This window comes from Mytilus edulis, chromosome 12 (assembly GCF_963676685.1).
Source record: "Mytilus edulis chromosome 12, xbMytEdul2.2, whole genome shotgun sequence".
Lineage (NCBI taxonomy): Eukaryota > Metazoa > Mollusca > Bivalvia > Mytilida > Mytilidae > Mytilus > Mytilus edulis.
The window spans coordinates 23,767,040-23,784,095 of NC_092355.1; the positions used below are offsets into that span (position 1 = coordinate 23,767,040).

The 17,056-nt window shown below is 32.8% G+C and overlaps 1 protein-coding gene across 2 annotated transcripts in view; it reads right to left on the bottom strand.

Moving 5' to 3' along the window:
* Window positions 1-17,056, bottom strand: part of LOC139498076 (uncharacterized) — a 116,004-nt gene that overhangs the window by 79,575 nt on the left and 19,373 nt on the right. For both annotated transcript variants that reach the window (XM_071286396.1, XM_071286395.1), the window contains exon 3: window positions 3,826-4,891. In XM_071286396.1, the coding sequence (XP_071142497.1) occupies window positions 3,826-4,891 (1,066 nt within the window). The remainder of the gene's footprint in view (window positions 1-3,825; window positions 4,892-17,056) is intronic.

Consider the following 17,056-nt stretch of genomic DNA (forward strand, 5'->3'; position numbering starts at 1 on the left):
TACAATCCCTTTCCCTTTCATGAATGTGACCTACCGAATTAGACTATTTACCGGATTTGTTATAACATGAGCAACACGACGTGTTCCACATGTGGAGCAGGATCTGCTTACCCTTCCGGAGCACATGAGATCACCCCTAGTTTTTGGTTGGGTTCGTGTTGCTTATTTTTTAGTTGTCTATGTTGTGTCATGTGTACCTTTGTTTGTCTGTTTGTCCTTTTCATTTTTGGCCATGGCGTTGTCAGTTTATTTTCGATTTATGAGTTTGACTGTCCCTCTGGTATCTTTCGTCCCTCTTTGATTATTCGTACCATAACACGATTACAACGTCACGCAATAATTCACATATTCTCACAGTTCCCTTTGTATAATTAATTATACTAATTTGAGTTTTAAAAAGTGAAGTAAAATAACAAAGATACTGAACTCAGAGGAAAATTCAAAACGAAAAGTCCGTGATAAAATTTCCAAAATAAAAGTGTAAACACAACAAACGAAAGGATAACATCTGTTATATTCCTGACTTGGTACAGTCATTTTCTCATGTAGAAAATGGTGGATTGAACCTGGTTTTATAGATTGACAACCCTTCAGCTTTTATGGCAATGTTAGAAATACAGCAAAAAAAAACACAAGAACATTCATCACAGAGAAAGGCACAATTAACTAATATAATATCGACAGACAGCACAGGACATCTTGAAATTCATACTACCAGTTCAAACAATTATCATGACAATGAAATTATTGAAAGGCTAAGAAAAGATATAATTTGATTACATTGTGATAAAATCTTAAACAATTCAAATGAAGGCAAGAGTATATTATACCGCTGTTCAAAAGTCATAAATCGATTGACAGAACACAAATACGGGTTACAAACTAAAATCGAGGGAAAAATCAACTATGAGAGGAAATTAAAGGAACAACAGGAACACTAGAGTGCAACAAAACAAACGCCGACATACACAGAAACGACCTATTTGCTAACAACTGCCTGAATTGGTATAAGGCATTTTAACCAACTGTTAGAGATACGTCTTGTTGTCTGTTCGTTTAATACGTCGGTCAAAGTTGTAAACTAATTCCGATGCAATGTTCGAACAGTACCGATAGGGCACACAAGCTCTTCATCAAGATGGAATGATGTTATTGAATAATTACTAGTATTCTATTTTCCGTGATTTAATGAAAAGTATTATAAAGTAAAAGAAAAATTCAAAGAACTTTTAATTTAATATATTTCAAAGTATCGTAAGAAAGGGCAAGTATGCCAGCATAAAAAATAAGTAAATCGCCACCATGGTACAACTGAACATTTTAAAATTCCAGAACAACTATCAAAATTTAACCATGTCTTAATACATGAAGAAGTTAATTGTAACGAAAGTAGCACTGGGGAAATCTCATTTATCCCCCGTTTTTCGAATTCGAATCGGGATTACGACACAATAGGTAGAATTACAAAACAGACGACGCTACTAATATCTTAAACCGCCAAATTGTGCTGCCAGAGAATTGAGACACTGACACATTCAATCATGTCAGGTTATGATTATTACATACGTACGATTTTTTTAAATGAGTAAAATATCTATCAGGTAGACTGTATAAAAATGGAACAGTCAAATCCGGAATACGTCATTACCAGTTAGCATTTGCATTTATATATGTGTTAAAAGTATGTAATTAACTGCCACATTATTAAGTAAAATTTATCTTTAAGACACCTTGTTCTTAAAGATATTAATATATCAGGGAACCTTTTTCGTGAAGCTGTACCAATAATGTAATGATAACAGCATAGAAATATAGTATATATACCAATACACATAATTAACAGCACCTGGTGATGTTTAATAGCCTGATCGGTTTCGATCCAAAAAGGACCTTCATCAGAGGCAGAATGGTGGATTAATGTTTGCACCCTATTTATATAGATATTTTAACCAGCGGTTCAGATTTAACCGGCGGTTCAAATATAACCGGTGGTTCAATCTGAACCGCCGGTTTACTCAACCGCCGGTTACCATATCTATATAAATAGGGTGCAAACATTAATCCACCATTCTGCCTCTGATGAAGGTTCTTTTTGGACCGAAACCGGTCAGGCTATGAAACATCACCAGGCGCTGTTAATTATGTGTATTGGTTTATATACTATATTTTTATGCTTTTACATTTTTCTCACTAATACACATAGTTAATAATATGGTTTCTACTAACGAAAGCTCCATTTGGAGTTAATGTGTTTAGAGACTACTTATGTCAGTACACCTTTCCTATATTGCCTAATGTAATGATAACAGCTTTAGACTAATAAATTAATTATCATTGTTAAAAAAAAACGATGAATGTTGGTCTTGTCATAATTTTAACTTTTTGGGGGAAGATTTTTCTTTGTTAGCGGTGTGTATCTCCTTATCATTGTAATGAAATATATAAATGTTAATGCGTTGTTTTGGTGTTTTATTCTCTTCCAGTGTATTTGATGGGAAGATATTTCAAGATAGAATAAACTCATCATAAATACCAGGACTAAATTTAGTATATAAGCCAGACGCGCGCTTCGTCCACAAAAGACTCACCAGTGACGCTCGAATCCAAAAAAGTTAAAAAGGCCAATTAAAGAAAAAGAAAAAAACGATTTAACAAGGGTACACTTACAGTTACTCAATTATACAATATTATTGAAGCATGGGTTAACCTTTTATCAAATACGCATTCCTCTACAGGCACGATAACATGTTTCAAAATGCGTTTTATTTGTTCTTTTAATGAACACTGACTTAATATACGTATTTTTCGCTTTTGTCAATCTTGTTACTAGAAAATACTTTAAACTAGTATACACTGTTGTTAAGAAACTGGCTAAAGTATGCTTTCGGGTGCAGGATAATTTCGCTGCGTTCAAGACACTATGGTGACCTTGAGCTGTTGTTTGCTCTATTGTCGGGTTGACAAATTCCTTGATTCTATCCTCAATTCTATTCATTATCTATTTACTTTTAATCTAATGAGGAGACACTAATGGTGTTTTTGAGATGAGTGAAAGTGCCGTTGTTACGTAATGTTCAACGATGATGTATGATATGAAGCATAGATCCCACATCAATGCAATAAAATAAATAATATTCGTATTCCTGTTCTGTCGAAGGCGTCCTATTTATCATTCTCTGTCGTTCTTATTTTTGTAACATTATTACACAACATAGTCATAAAATCATGTGGTATATACAAATTCTTGTTTGACAAATCACATTATATTATCAACACGTAGAACATTCATATTATAAAAAAAACATTTACTGTATCTATAGGATATGTCACCAATTATGTAGCCAAATTCACGAATCACGATTTGAATTTGGTTTATTTTATTAAACTGGAGGCCACATATGAAAACATGTGGCCACAGATAATAAGTTCTAACTTTAAAGTATCAGCTTACCTTTTATAAGCCTTCCGAAATATAAAATAATCTGAAGCAGAATATTAATCGCTTACAAACCACTAGGACGGCAACAAAGGACCAAACCCCTTTTTTCCTCGACAGTATGCCTCTTTTCAGAGAGTTTAAGGTAGACAGTTTAAAAGATCATAATGTGGCCGTCTTTACACCTTTTTTTAAAATCGACATAAATGAATTTGTAAATATCGTTTTGTTTCTTATCCCTATTGGCATGTGTTAAAAGGGTAAGGATTTAAAGTAGAAATATTGCATGGACTCATTCATGAAATCCTGCACAAGACATTTTATGATATGACATTGTATACACCTACAAAATATGTTTTCATATCTTAATAAATTAATGATTCACTTACCAGCATCATCTTCCATGTCTAGTATTTTGTCCATCAATTCTTCTCTTGTCTCCCCTTCCGTATCTTCCGTTTCCGGTGTAAACTTTTCTTTCAAACTCACATTTTCTGCTTCCAATTTAGTTATTTTCTCTTGTAAATTGTCAACGCTATCTTGTAACGTTTTAAGCTGTTCCAAATTATCGTTTGAAAAGCTTTGATTTAAAGAGTTTGAAGGTTCTCTTAACTTACTTCTAGAATAAAACTGAGTTTGAATGGCAAAAGAAGAATTGATTCCATCATCGGGCGATTTATTTATTTCTTGATTCTTATTATCTCTGCTGTCATTACAATTTGTATATGGCTTGTGATGCTGTAATTGTTCTGGAGAATGTGTACCGCGTGCCTCACTAATTACTTTATCTCTAAAATCAACGTTTTCTGACAAATCGAGATCTAAAAGTTTCTTACGTTCTCCATAGAAATCAGTTTCAAGCGATCGACTTTTACGCAGTTTTGATTGGCGAGTTTGTAATACTTCTGCAGACAGTTTTTCGATTTCTCTGTCTTTTTCGATTATTTTCCATCTCAGTTCATCAGCTCCGAAATTCATTTCCTTCAACCTCTCTTCGTAATAGGTGTTTGGAGAGAGTGGTGGTTGTGGAAGAGCCAGTAGATGTTCCTTATGTGATAATTCGTCTTTCAAAACTTTAGACTGCTCTAACAAATTTTCATTTTCATTTTCTAGATCTTGTATTTTACGTCGGGCAACCATTAGTTCTTGTTCATTTAATTCCAAATGAACTTTCAACTCTATTTCCGCTTCCGTAAAATCAGGGTCATCCAGTTTCTTGCTGTCCTTATATTTTGTTATTTTAGAGGCAGACATCTTTTTTAACTGAACGCTCAAATTTTCATTTTCTTCATCAAGCTCGTCTTTTTTCCTTCGGAGGTCCTTTACCTCTTCTTCTGCAAATTGAAGTTGATCTTTTAAATCTGTCTCGCGTTCCATGCTGTCAAACAAATCTCGCGTTAGTTGCGACATGTCTTGTTCTTGACTGCCTTGTTGACCAATACGTCCAATCAAAACCTGAGAGAAAAAAGTATTGGAATTTACAGATTTATTAACTAGAACTCTCAAAGAAAAAAGTAAAACCAGCAAAAAAACGGAAAAATTTAAAATATAAAGTCCTTTATCAAATGTCAAAATCAAAAACTCAAATACATGAAACGACTTGGAAACTACTGTCATAATCCTGAATTGGCACATGCAATTACTCATGTAAAAAAAATGGTGGTTTAAACCTGGTTTTACAGCTGGCTAAACCTGATAAACACCCCTCTCTCAGTCATTTCCATTTGATTAATAGTTTATGCATACTTCAAGTTTTGAATCTTCGTGTTTGGTTATACAAAGTACAATCGATGTCTGATTATAAAATTTAGTTGTATGCATACGTAGACTATATATCCCAAATAAGGCAAGATAAACTAATTAAGGTGGGATAAAACATTTGAGATTAAAATGTATACAACAATAACTCCTATTTTTATACATTAGTGCTGAAAACATCCGGAGTGAGCCACTATCTAGGGTATGAGCAAGTAATCGGTTTTCTATTACAAATTGTGACTTGGGTGGAGAGTTGTCTCATTGGCATTCATGCCACATTTTCTTATAGCTATTGGGTGTATAGATATGCCTGTATGTGAGTGTATATGTTTTACCGGTTTGTGAGTCTGATAGTATTAGGGTAACTTGTGAAAAAGCAATAAAATGGTTTGTGGTCGTGTACACGATTGCCAATCTTATGCTCAACCAGTGTTCTGCTAATGATGGTATTTGCACTTGTGTTCAGCATGTCAGATGATAACCAAACTTTTATGTGTTGGATGAGAGGAAGGCGTCCACCAGTAAAAGTAACATTAAAGTCGCCAAATTCATTTAAGGTTATCTGTACCTGGGAAATTTGGGACCTTAGCTTTTTTAAGCGGATTTTTCTCAAACAGTTAGCTACTCAGATGGAGATATGTGTATGCTAACAGTTCAAGAACAATGTATCTAAATTTGTCCGAACTCTCAAATATCTAAACAACCAATGTGTAAATTATAGCTCGAGTTCAATCCATTTAACCAAACTTAAAAGTTAAAAGTTTAAAGGGTTATTTATAAAGATGTTTTGTTAATGGTAAAAATTATACAATTAACAGAGAAAGGGTAATTAAAACTTCTGTTTCCATGGTTAATCATCTGTTTTCTGTAAAAGCCTATTATTTTGTTAATTATCACGAGTAGTAACATGTAAGTTTACTATTAATGATGACGCAATAGTATTTTTTCTAAATTTTAAAATCATATGCTGTTTAAAAGAATTTTTAAACAAGGTAATAGTTTAGGGGAGACGTTTTACATACCATGCATTTAGTAAAGTGCTTGTTTCATTATAAGCATCTTTCAACTGCATATTGATGTAAATATTTATGATGGGGAATTTGGAATATTGATAGCAGTTGGGTCTGAACCTAAATGTTAAGGTACAATCTTAAGTTTAAACATGTGATTTTACTATGAAGGCATTCTTTCACGATTGTGCACTAATAAATAATGAAATTTCTTTTGTAATTAAATATGAATGAAATTCTGCAGAAAATGAAATACAAATCCTATTAGAAGCCATGTGTACTGCTGCGGCAACATGTATCAGACAGCGTATATACAAATCCTAATGGAGGTTATTGGTACTGCAGGTATCACAAATGAAGAAATAGAGTGTACACGGTTGCAAATTACATTATGATTTTGCAATAATAATCTGAACGACAGACACAAAACCGATGTTCAAGACAGAATAATTATTTTAAATTGAAATTAGGAATGCATCTGCATTGCAATTACGACAATATATATTTAAACAAAAATTCAGTAGCACAAACACATGTTAAATACATGGTCATAAGGCCTATGACATATATAAACATTAAATTTAATATGATATTATAGCAAAATGTAATTAATTATTTTTTAACCAAATATAGATACCTCTATTTATGTTCTAACACCAGTTATTTTGGGTTATTTCTTATACCAAGACAATCTTGAAAGAATAAGGTAGGTAGGATCAAAATATTTACAATCGAAATACCAACAAAACGCTCCGAATACCACAAAATATACAAAACAAAAAATTCAAATTCACATACATTGTTATTCTTTGGTAAAATTTTACGAGTCCTGGTCGGTGAGTGAAACAGCAACTCAGTAACAATATATATGTCTGTATATCAAAACCTGCCATTCACAATCGGGAGTAGTAATAATGTGATTGTGTATGGGAGTTAGATCAGTATGTGACAAAAAAATAAAACTGTCCCTATTAAATAAAGGCAACAGTAGTATACCGCTGTTCAAAACTCATAAATCCATGGACAAAAACAAAATCGGGGTAACAAACTAGAACTGAGGGAAACGCATTAAATGTAAGAGGAGAACAACGACACACCATTAAAATGTAACACACACAGAAACGGACTAAGCATTAGACAAAATCCTATGAGAATAAAAATATAACATCAAAACCAAATACATGAATTTGGGATAGATAAGTACCGTGACACGTCTTATAGTAATGAGAACTCACACTCAAATATAAGAGAAAACAAACGACACAACGGAAACACAATTTTAAAATGTAACACACACAGAAACGAACTATAATATAACAAACACAGAAACGAACTATAATATAACAACGACCATATTCCTGACTTGGTACAGGACATTTTTAAAGGAAAAAATGGTGGGTTGAACCTGGTTTTGTGGCATGCCATTAAACAATGAGTTAAGTCTTCATTGACAGTTCTTCCATATCTTTGTAATTTTACATGAGCTTGGAAATAATCATTTGGACACAATTCAAGCTACAACAAACAACTATACAACCAACCCGTTAAAGATAAAGTAAACCAGCAAAGCCACACAAAAAGGTACATGTAACCCCATTCTGTAAACCTTAAATTTGCACACTCAATAGACGAGCAGCAATAATTCAATTAATAATCAAACGTATATAAAATGTATTTTACATCATTACAACATTTCTGTTCTACGTTGTATCATGAATGTTTGATTGTAAAGACGATCAAATCAATCTCGAGATTAACCGCATATTTCAACTAGAAGAATTACAAAAATGTGACCTTGAAGTAATATAGTTGCACAAAGAGATTTAAAAATATGGCCTGGTTTCAAAACAATAATGGAAACGATGACAGATAATGTCATCAAAGACATCCATTTTAATTGTATTTTGAGAAAAAAATAATTCCTTCTAATTGCTTAACATCTATTCAAAATAAACATTGAAATATCTGACACTTCAGTAAGACAGGCTAATGATAAGAATGCATTGAAGCAATGTGGCCTCAAAGCGAATGGTTATGGGTTACAAACGATAACCATCTTTCCTCTTTTGGGTTTTTTCACGGCGGTATGGATCAGATTATGTTAACTCATTCTGTTTCGTAGCACCCGCATAAAAAACTAGGATACCAGGATTATAACAACGAGGCTGGTTTTAAATGACCTGGACTAACAATTAGGGTCTTGCATAGTCGGGAAATAACTTTGTTTTGTTATAAGTGTGTTCTCCATACGGGCGTTTCGTCTACAAAGGACTTGTCGATGAAAAAAAAATTAAAAGAAAAAATAAAGTACGAAGTTGAAGCCATTTTTGCTAGCCACTTTATGTAACGGGTTGGGTATTCATCGTCCTCCGCTGCAACGTGGATTGAAGAACCAGTTCTTGAAATACAGTCTGACCGTCTGTGCTTGCGTTTATCTGGGGTTTTTTTTTTAGTCTCAGCAGTATAGGTCAATTGCTCTCCTGGCTAAATGGGTTGCGTCTATATATAACGATATCTTAACGAGTTTGAAAATTATACCATATAAATTTACATTTCTTGTCCTTCTTCATATCAACTATGTTTAGAACAAGATCGTTAAGTATTGTTGATTAACTAGTTTTACAGAATTTATGATGCTGCAATGTCTTGCACAGGTTGGACATGAGTTATGCCTCTTGGAAATGTTATATATGGATAATTGCATTTTAAGGGTTCTCTCGGTATTCAGTAATTGATATCAAATGTCAGAGGACCTGATAATGTTTTTAGACATATAACATTAACATTTTTGTTTCTACTTTGACTGTTATGTACTTATCAGTGGCACTTGTTAGCCGAATACTGCATGGTAACATGATAAGTATCATAAACATGCTTCCTGTTTTGGTTTCATTAACAGAAAATACTACATGAAACTTGAACAAATGTGTTGAAAGATGTACCTTTTTTTATTGCAAAGGAAAAGTTGAACATATGTATTGGTACTTTTTTTATAACAAAGGAAATGTTGAACAAGTGTGTTGAAATATGCTCTGTTTCATTACAATGAAAAGTTGAACAAGTGTGTTGAAAGATGCCCTGTTTATTACAAGGAAAAAGTTGAACAAGTGTGTTGAAAGATGCTCTGTTTTATTACAAAGGAAAATTGGAACAAGTTTGATGAAAGATTCTCTGTTTTATTATAGGGAGACTGTCTACCAAACTCATTCAAGGTACAAATGCAAACTTGTTGAAATACAGACAGTAATATTCCATGTTACCGCATGCAAGATAAGCAGTTTTATTATTTCACTTTCTGCACTTTTCTGACATATATTTAAAATCAAACAATTTATTTACCTATCTATCAATCGACATGTGCAGACTGGTGCATTTCCGTGCATTAATAAATCACCACATGTATTTAGTAATTCGACCTTGACCGCATGTCGTAACCTTATCGCTCATAAATTACAGGAAAAATGCAGAGATAGAAAAAATAAACTCCACATAAATTTAACTACAGATAATATATAGATCATCACACTTTTCTAATCAGCTGTTTAGAAACTTGAAACTTTTATGAGTTGTTATCTGTCATAAACGATATATCTGGTCTTTATTGCTAAACAAAAAAATACTTTGAAGCTTAACGAATAGAAACATCTGAGTTCTGTTAAAGTCATTGTAATAATTAACTATGTTTTCATATTATATCATTTTTCTTTCCCCTGTCTTTACGGTATCGCACGAATGTCACTGCCAAGGTTATTAGTTTTGCTTTTATGTTGTGTTTTGTGTGCAAAAATTGAACTTCTGCAGGTCATAGGTAGCTTTAAATATTATATTAATTAACGATGTTTTCACATTACATCATTTTTCTTTCCCCTGTCTTGAATGTCACTGCCAAGGTTATTACTTTTGCTTTTATGTCTTTCTGTGTGTGTAAAAATTGGGGTGATATGTAGCATAAAACATCATATTTATTAAATATGCTTTCATATTATATCCTTTTTGTTTCCCCTATCTTTTCAGTTCGAGGATATCGCATATATGTTACTGCCATGGAACATTCGTTTTTTTGTTTTATGAAACTTTTGTTTTGAGTAAAAGAAATTAATTTCTTCAAGTGATTTGTAGCATCAAATATTGTAAAACATTAACTCTGTTTTCATATTATATTATTTTTAAAAGGGAGGGTTGAAATCTCACAAAATACGCCTATCCCAACGAATTTTTGGGTCTGACCCAATTCAGGAGCCGGGTACGGGATTTTGCTCGCTGTGTTGAAGACCCATTGGTGGCCTTCGGCTGTTGTCTGCTCTTTGTTCAGGTTGTTGTCTCTTTGACATATTCCCCTCTTCCATTCTAATTTTTTTTCAATTTGTTTCCGCTGTCTGTACAGTTCGATAATATCGCACGGATTTAGTTACATTTATGTAAAAGAGGGGCAAAAGATACCAGAGGGACAGTCAAACTCATAAATCGAACATAAACTGACAACGCCATGGCTAAAATGAAAAAGACAAACAGACAAACAATAGTACACATGACACAACATAAAAACTTAAGACTAAGCAACACGAACCCCACCCAAAACTGGGGGTGAACTCAGGTGCTCCGGAAGGAGTTAAAAGTTGTGCATTTTGTGGTGGTTTATTCATTTCTTTTCTATGAACTTTTACAGGTTATAAGTAGACATCTATCATCAAATTTCTTATTTGTAACTTTATATTGATATAAGAAGATGTGGTATGAGTGTGAATGAGACAACTCTCCATCCAAGTCACAATTTGTAAAAGAAAAACCATTATAGGTCAAAGTGCGGTTTTATATATATTTATATATCTCAAACCTATTAAAACGTTTAAACCCGCTGCATTTGTTTGCACCTGTACTAAGTTAGGAATCCGATGTTGATGTGGTTCATATATGATTCTCGTTTTTAATATATATTAGACCGTTAGTTGCGGTTTGAATGGTTTTACACTAGTAATTTGTTATGACCTTTATAGCTTGCTGTTAGGTGTGAGCAAAGGCTCTGTATTTGTTTATATATTCAAATGAGGTTTTAGACTTCCGGTGTGCAATAAAACTATATATCATTCTAGTCTCGTGTCTATTTTTACAGTGAACCATTCCAATCCAAAACCGGTATCGACAATTTTGGTGGAGACTCACTTTATCAAGCAGCACAGAGCTAGATTCCCCAACGTTATTGAACATTAAGCAGGGGCGGATTTAGGCGGGGGCGTGGCGGGCGTGCGCCCCTCCCCCCTGAAATTTGCAAAGCATGGGTTGTCCCCAGCTCAATAAAGTATCTGAACAGACGACGAAGAATAATGTCGTCGCTTTGCAATCTGTTTTATCATTCAAAGAAGTATACAAAACAGTAAGTTTAACAGAACCAATGTGATTACTAATATACTGACCTACGGTTTATCTATAAGTTCTATCATAAATATTGTATACTTCAAAGAAAGGTGTCAAACGCGGTACGTTTGATGACACATATCATAGGCTTTAATTGGCAGTTAAAGTAAACCAATTTATAAATTATAAACAATTTCTTTGATAATCGAAACTCCAAAACATCACTAACTCACTTTCCAACGAAGTAGGTGAAAGTGCCCTACCCGCGGTTAGGTTGGGTATTTCATCATTGCACAGCGAAGAAAACAGTCAAGGTAACTGGTTAAATTCTTTCTTAATGAAAGATAGAAATAGTGGTTCAAGCGAAAGGTTAGTTTTTTATTAATTTGTATCAATATTTAATATATCTGTATCAATATGTGTTTCTCACTTAATTGCAACCTGTAAAGTTTGCCGAAGCATGCATAAACGATCAAGGCTCCAACTCGTATTTCCGTATTACATATAGGATCCCATGAAAATGAAGATCTCATTTTGAATTTAGTGGTTTGCTGTAAAAATAAATGTACAAAAAAAGTTTGGCACGACCTCCGAAAACAACAAAAAATAATAATAATAAAAAATTGTGAAAAGACAATGAAAAATCGCTGGCAAAAGTAGACCGTTTTTTTAAATCTAATATTGGTCAGTTGAGCTATTGTTGAGTCAATGAATTGAAACTCGCACATTTCTTGTTAATTATGGTGATTGTAGATTGACAGGGGTGGATTTATGCGGTTTTAGCTTGAAACTTTAATTTCTCGCTTATTTTAACACAAAATATTCGCCACGTTTTGCTTGCCATGCAAGATATCTACATTGCACCCTCTTTAGAAGAATATTCCAACAATTTCGATAATTATACCTCAAAACAATTTTCGCCTCGCTCCGCTCGGCGAAATGTTAACATTGCCCCCCCCCTAATCTGAAATCCTGTATCCGCCCCTATTAGTTACAAAATCTTGATTGACTCAAAAGAGCTACATGATAATACACTGAACAAACAAATGTGATCTATGACGCAATGTAAATACAAAATGAAGAAAATAAGGGGTTAGATTATACATGTAAACAATTTCAAACATATCTCGGAACAAAATGCCACCATGTACTTGATAGAATGATGTCAACCTTGAACAAAATGCCGCTAAAGAAAATAATTTGCACAAGTAAAGAAAAATAAAATTGAAGAGTAATGGAGAAGGGAAATAGTTTGCACAAAATAAATAACTTTGTTGTTCATAGTACGAGTGCAGGAGTGAAAATTTATAGTAATACCAAACAGTTATCAAAGCTGGTATAATTTAATTACAAATAGAGAGACGAGATACAACTCTTAAAACAGTAACAATAAATGACAAAAAAGCATAACAAATTGTATCAACAGGTCAAATTGACACGAAAGTACGATTTGAGGGTACTCGCAGTTATTGAATGCTAGTTAAAAGCCAAAAACAATTTAAAACACAACAAACAAGAATGTGTCCCAAGTACACGGATACCCAACTAGCACTATCATTTTCTATGTTCAGTGAACCATAAAAAATAGGGTAAAAACCCTAATTTGGCATTAAAATTAAAAAGATCATATCAAAGGGAACATGTTTACTAAGTTTCAAGTTGATTGGACTTCAACTTCATCAAAAACTACCTTGACAAAAAACTTTAACCTGAAGCGGGACGAACGGACGGACGAACGGACGGACGGACCCACAGACCAGAAAAAATGATGCCCCTCTACTATCGTAGGTGGGAATAAAAATCATGCATCAGAGTTTAAAATTAACTAAAACACATCACAAGAAATTTAGTATTTTAACGTCATGGACATTCAAAGAAGACATATCATGACATGTGCAATGCCAAAAATAAATGTATCGATAGGCAGTAGGATATTTAGGAGTTAAGTTCTATATAAACAATGAACGTGAGTGTGTATTTGTTTATCCCGTTTGAAAAGAGTACAAACTTAGTTTTTTTTAATTTGCTGATGACAAAATCGATATTTTTGCCAAAGTAAACTATCTACAAAGATCTAATTACAAAACTAGTAAGATAACCTTTACTAATAAGTTTGTTTAAACGTTCGATGAGTTTACATGGATCACATAGTGATTTCCTCGCTTTAAGTACAACATTACCGTAAAATTTAGGGTGTGAAATACCGTTTTTAATAAGTTTTCTACAGGTACAATCAAATTTACTAATCAAATCTTTGTATCGATGAAAGAATGTACATAAAGTTCTAAGTAATTTATGGTAACCAAAATGTACACTAGTAAACGAATTCGACAATAGTATTGGCAATCCAATATTTTCGAAGTTCAACAAAAATTCTTCCTTTTTTAATCCCCGTTTAGTGGAATTATCGTTTAAATAGCAAATTTGATTATTTTGGACAAAATAGAGACTTCTAATGACCAGTAATTGTTTACTTACATGGAATTAATTTAAGATTGCGGTGAGCGTGGTGCGATCGTGGTCTAGTGTGACTTGGTACATACACCAATGTTATTTTTTTATACTATTTTGCTAGTGGCAAATATTTCATGTATATTTAAGATGACAAGTTATGCACCTAAAACAATTATGTTAGTATCTTTGTTCAAATCCGCGCAATCAAATGATTTTGAATATCTGATATTGTTACCGCTATGGTTCTATGAGCACGCGAGTGTCTATAGATCTAAATTTTATCAGATTGAGACCCAGAACGGTTACTTCACATTTCCTCGAATGTAGAGGTTTTCAATGATCGACGTTCCTCCTGAACATGCATGAAAAAATTACCACTGGACGTTAAGCTACCAACAATCAATCAATCAATGATCGACAAATATTTACATCACACATCATGCTTCGACTTATCAGTTTGTTTTTTTAGACAAGTTATGAAAAATATAACTCATATTAAAACTAAAATAGACGTTGTGTATATTTAATGTATATTTAATGAAACTGCAAGCCAACAAAACAAACGAAAGACCAATGTTTGCTAGAAAAACAAACTGTCCTAAGGTAAATATACAAACACACGAACAATGAGAAACAATAACCGCTGACAAAATTCATTCCCATATACGTAAAGTTACACTAGCAAGAGGATTTGAAGTATTCAGTATTATCACTTTTATACTTCGATCTAAAAATAAATGAAAGTATTCTTTGTAACTCCAACATAAATAAATGGTCTAAAATCCCGCCATATAAAAAAGGCGACATTGAATGATTGCATTCATCGAAGACCAAATTACGTAGACAGTAGGAACTATATACTTGAAGGTCACAGTACGGCCTTCAACAATGAGCGAAACCCATATTGCATAGCAAGCTATAAATGGCCCGACAAACAAAATGACAAGATACTAAATAAAATCGTATTTTACGCAAACAATTCTTTATAATTATTAACTATTGATGATTTTTACGTGTATAAACCCAAGAAAGATAACTCTAAGCATCTACAAACGAGCTTTGCTTTCTAAACCGTTCACTATAAACATGGAAAAGTAATGCTATGAATAAAAGGATATTTGGGAAATACAAAATTAATAAGACAGCAATCCAACGACACAAATAAAATAGAGTAATACAGTATATGACATTAAATCGCTACCAGTCAAAATTTGTTCATAATTTAAAAAAGTGGGATATATATCACTGGCCGACTATTACTAAATAATGTAAACAAAATATCACTCGGCAGAGCACAGCACCAAGTAGAAATTGATTTCTAGGTCTTCGTTTAACAATGAAATTCGTGCTGATTGATTTATGAGTGACATACAGAAAATATACACAAGTGACAAAATATATACACAAGTGACAGAACATATACAAAAGTGACAGAAAATATACACAAGTGACAGAAAATATACAAAAGTGACAGAAAATATACACAAGTGTCAGAAAATATACAAAAGTGACAGAAAATATACACAAGTGACAGAAAAAATAAACTTCCATGACTAAAACGTTTTCTTTTTCTTTTATATTTTGAAAGACAACTCCTCACTAAACATGGTTTATTTTATAAACAATGTATGAACACGAATAATCACAGACCAGGGTCACTTACACTGCATGTTACTGCAGTGGTCAAACTGACCTAACTTGTTGCTTTCTTAACCGATAAGAAAAATAGTATAAATGAGCAAAAATATCTTATGGCAAGGACTGAAAATAAACTTCACGGTGATTTCATTATAAATGGAGGTTCAGTATTGGCAGAATAGCTTTCGTTGCTGTTTAAAGAATGGTAATAGCACACCATTGGTTGATGCAAATGAGATTCCGAAAGTTGGAACCACCTGATTATTTTGTGAATGTTTCTTAAATTGTGGAAAAATCGACAGAAATTGCACACGAACTCTTAAATAAAAAGATTAGATTTTAACGATTACGTATATAATTATATAGAAGTTTTTGATATTTGTTTAACTGTTACATTTAGTACCACTGAACTTTTTATACAAAATGTAGAAAATGATAATTTTAAATTGCATCTTTGGAGAATTTTAACCACGTATATACATTTGTTTAATCTTTCCAATTTATATTCGCAAAACGATATTTGGAAGTGGTTTAATCTGTATTAGTCTCGTATTAGGTGGCAACCAATACGAAATTCTCTCATTAAATCTAGAGCTACATGTATGTATACGTACGTTCACAAAGGTACTCTCTTAAGCTTTTTTAAATTTCCAGCAATTGTTAGCAGGATGCATTAAATTACTCAAATTTCAAATTTGTATTACTGGTTACAATAGCTTAAATACTGTGGTATCTTAGGGAGCACAATTTAACTTCAAGGGTTATTGGGGGGGGGGGGAGTGTATTTATCATTTTTCCGACCCTATCAATCTATTTTTTTCCCAATTTAAGGGCATATCCAACAGTTTATTTCTGACGGTGAGAATTTTTTCCCTTTAAGATGTATAGGCTATTTTTACCTGCTTAAATCAAATATGTAATAAACAATATACCTATTTATTTATAAATTCTATTTTATATAAGTATCCTATAAATTTATAAAATATTTGGTTTAGAAATAACTAAAATTGATCAACTGTTCAAGAATGTAGAAAAAACTCTCTTTTTGCTGTGCATTTATCAAATTTAAAAAAAAAATGCATCATTGACTTTTTCATGAAATTTGGTACAAATAATCATCATACGTAATCAAACTGAATGTCATTTTAAAACAGAGGGGTCCATGAACTCGTTAAAAAGTTAAATCAGTTTGAAAGATAGAAATCAGTCTAAAAAATGCATCTTTTTGTCACAGTTTGACGTAGCGAAAATAACCTTTTACGTTAGCAACGTCATTACTCCCCTGTAACTGTAACATATGCCCTTAACACTATATATAAAGGTGTAGGGGAAATATGCATTTAGAATAAAAAAAAATGTTATCCTCTTGAATTTTTCATCAAATTGGGGATCAGAACATTTTTTTAGG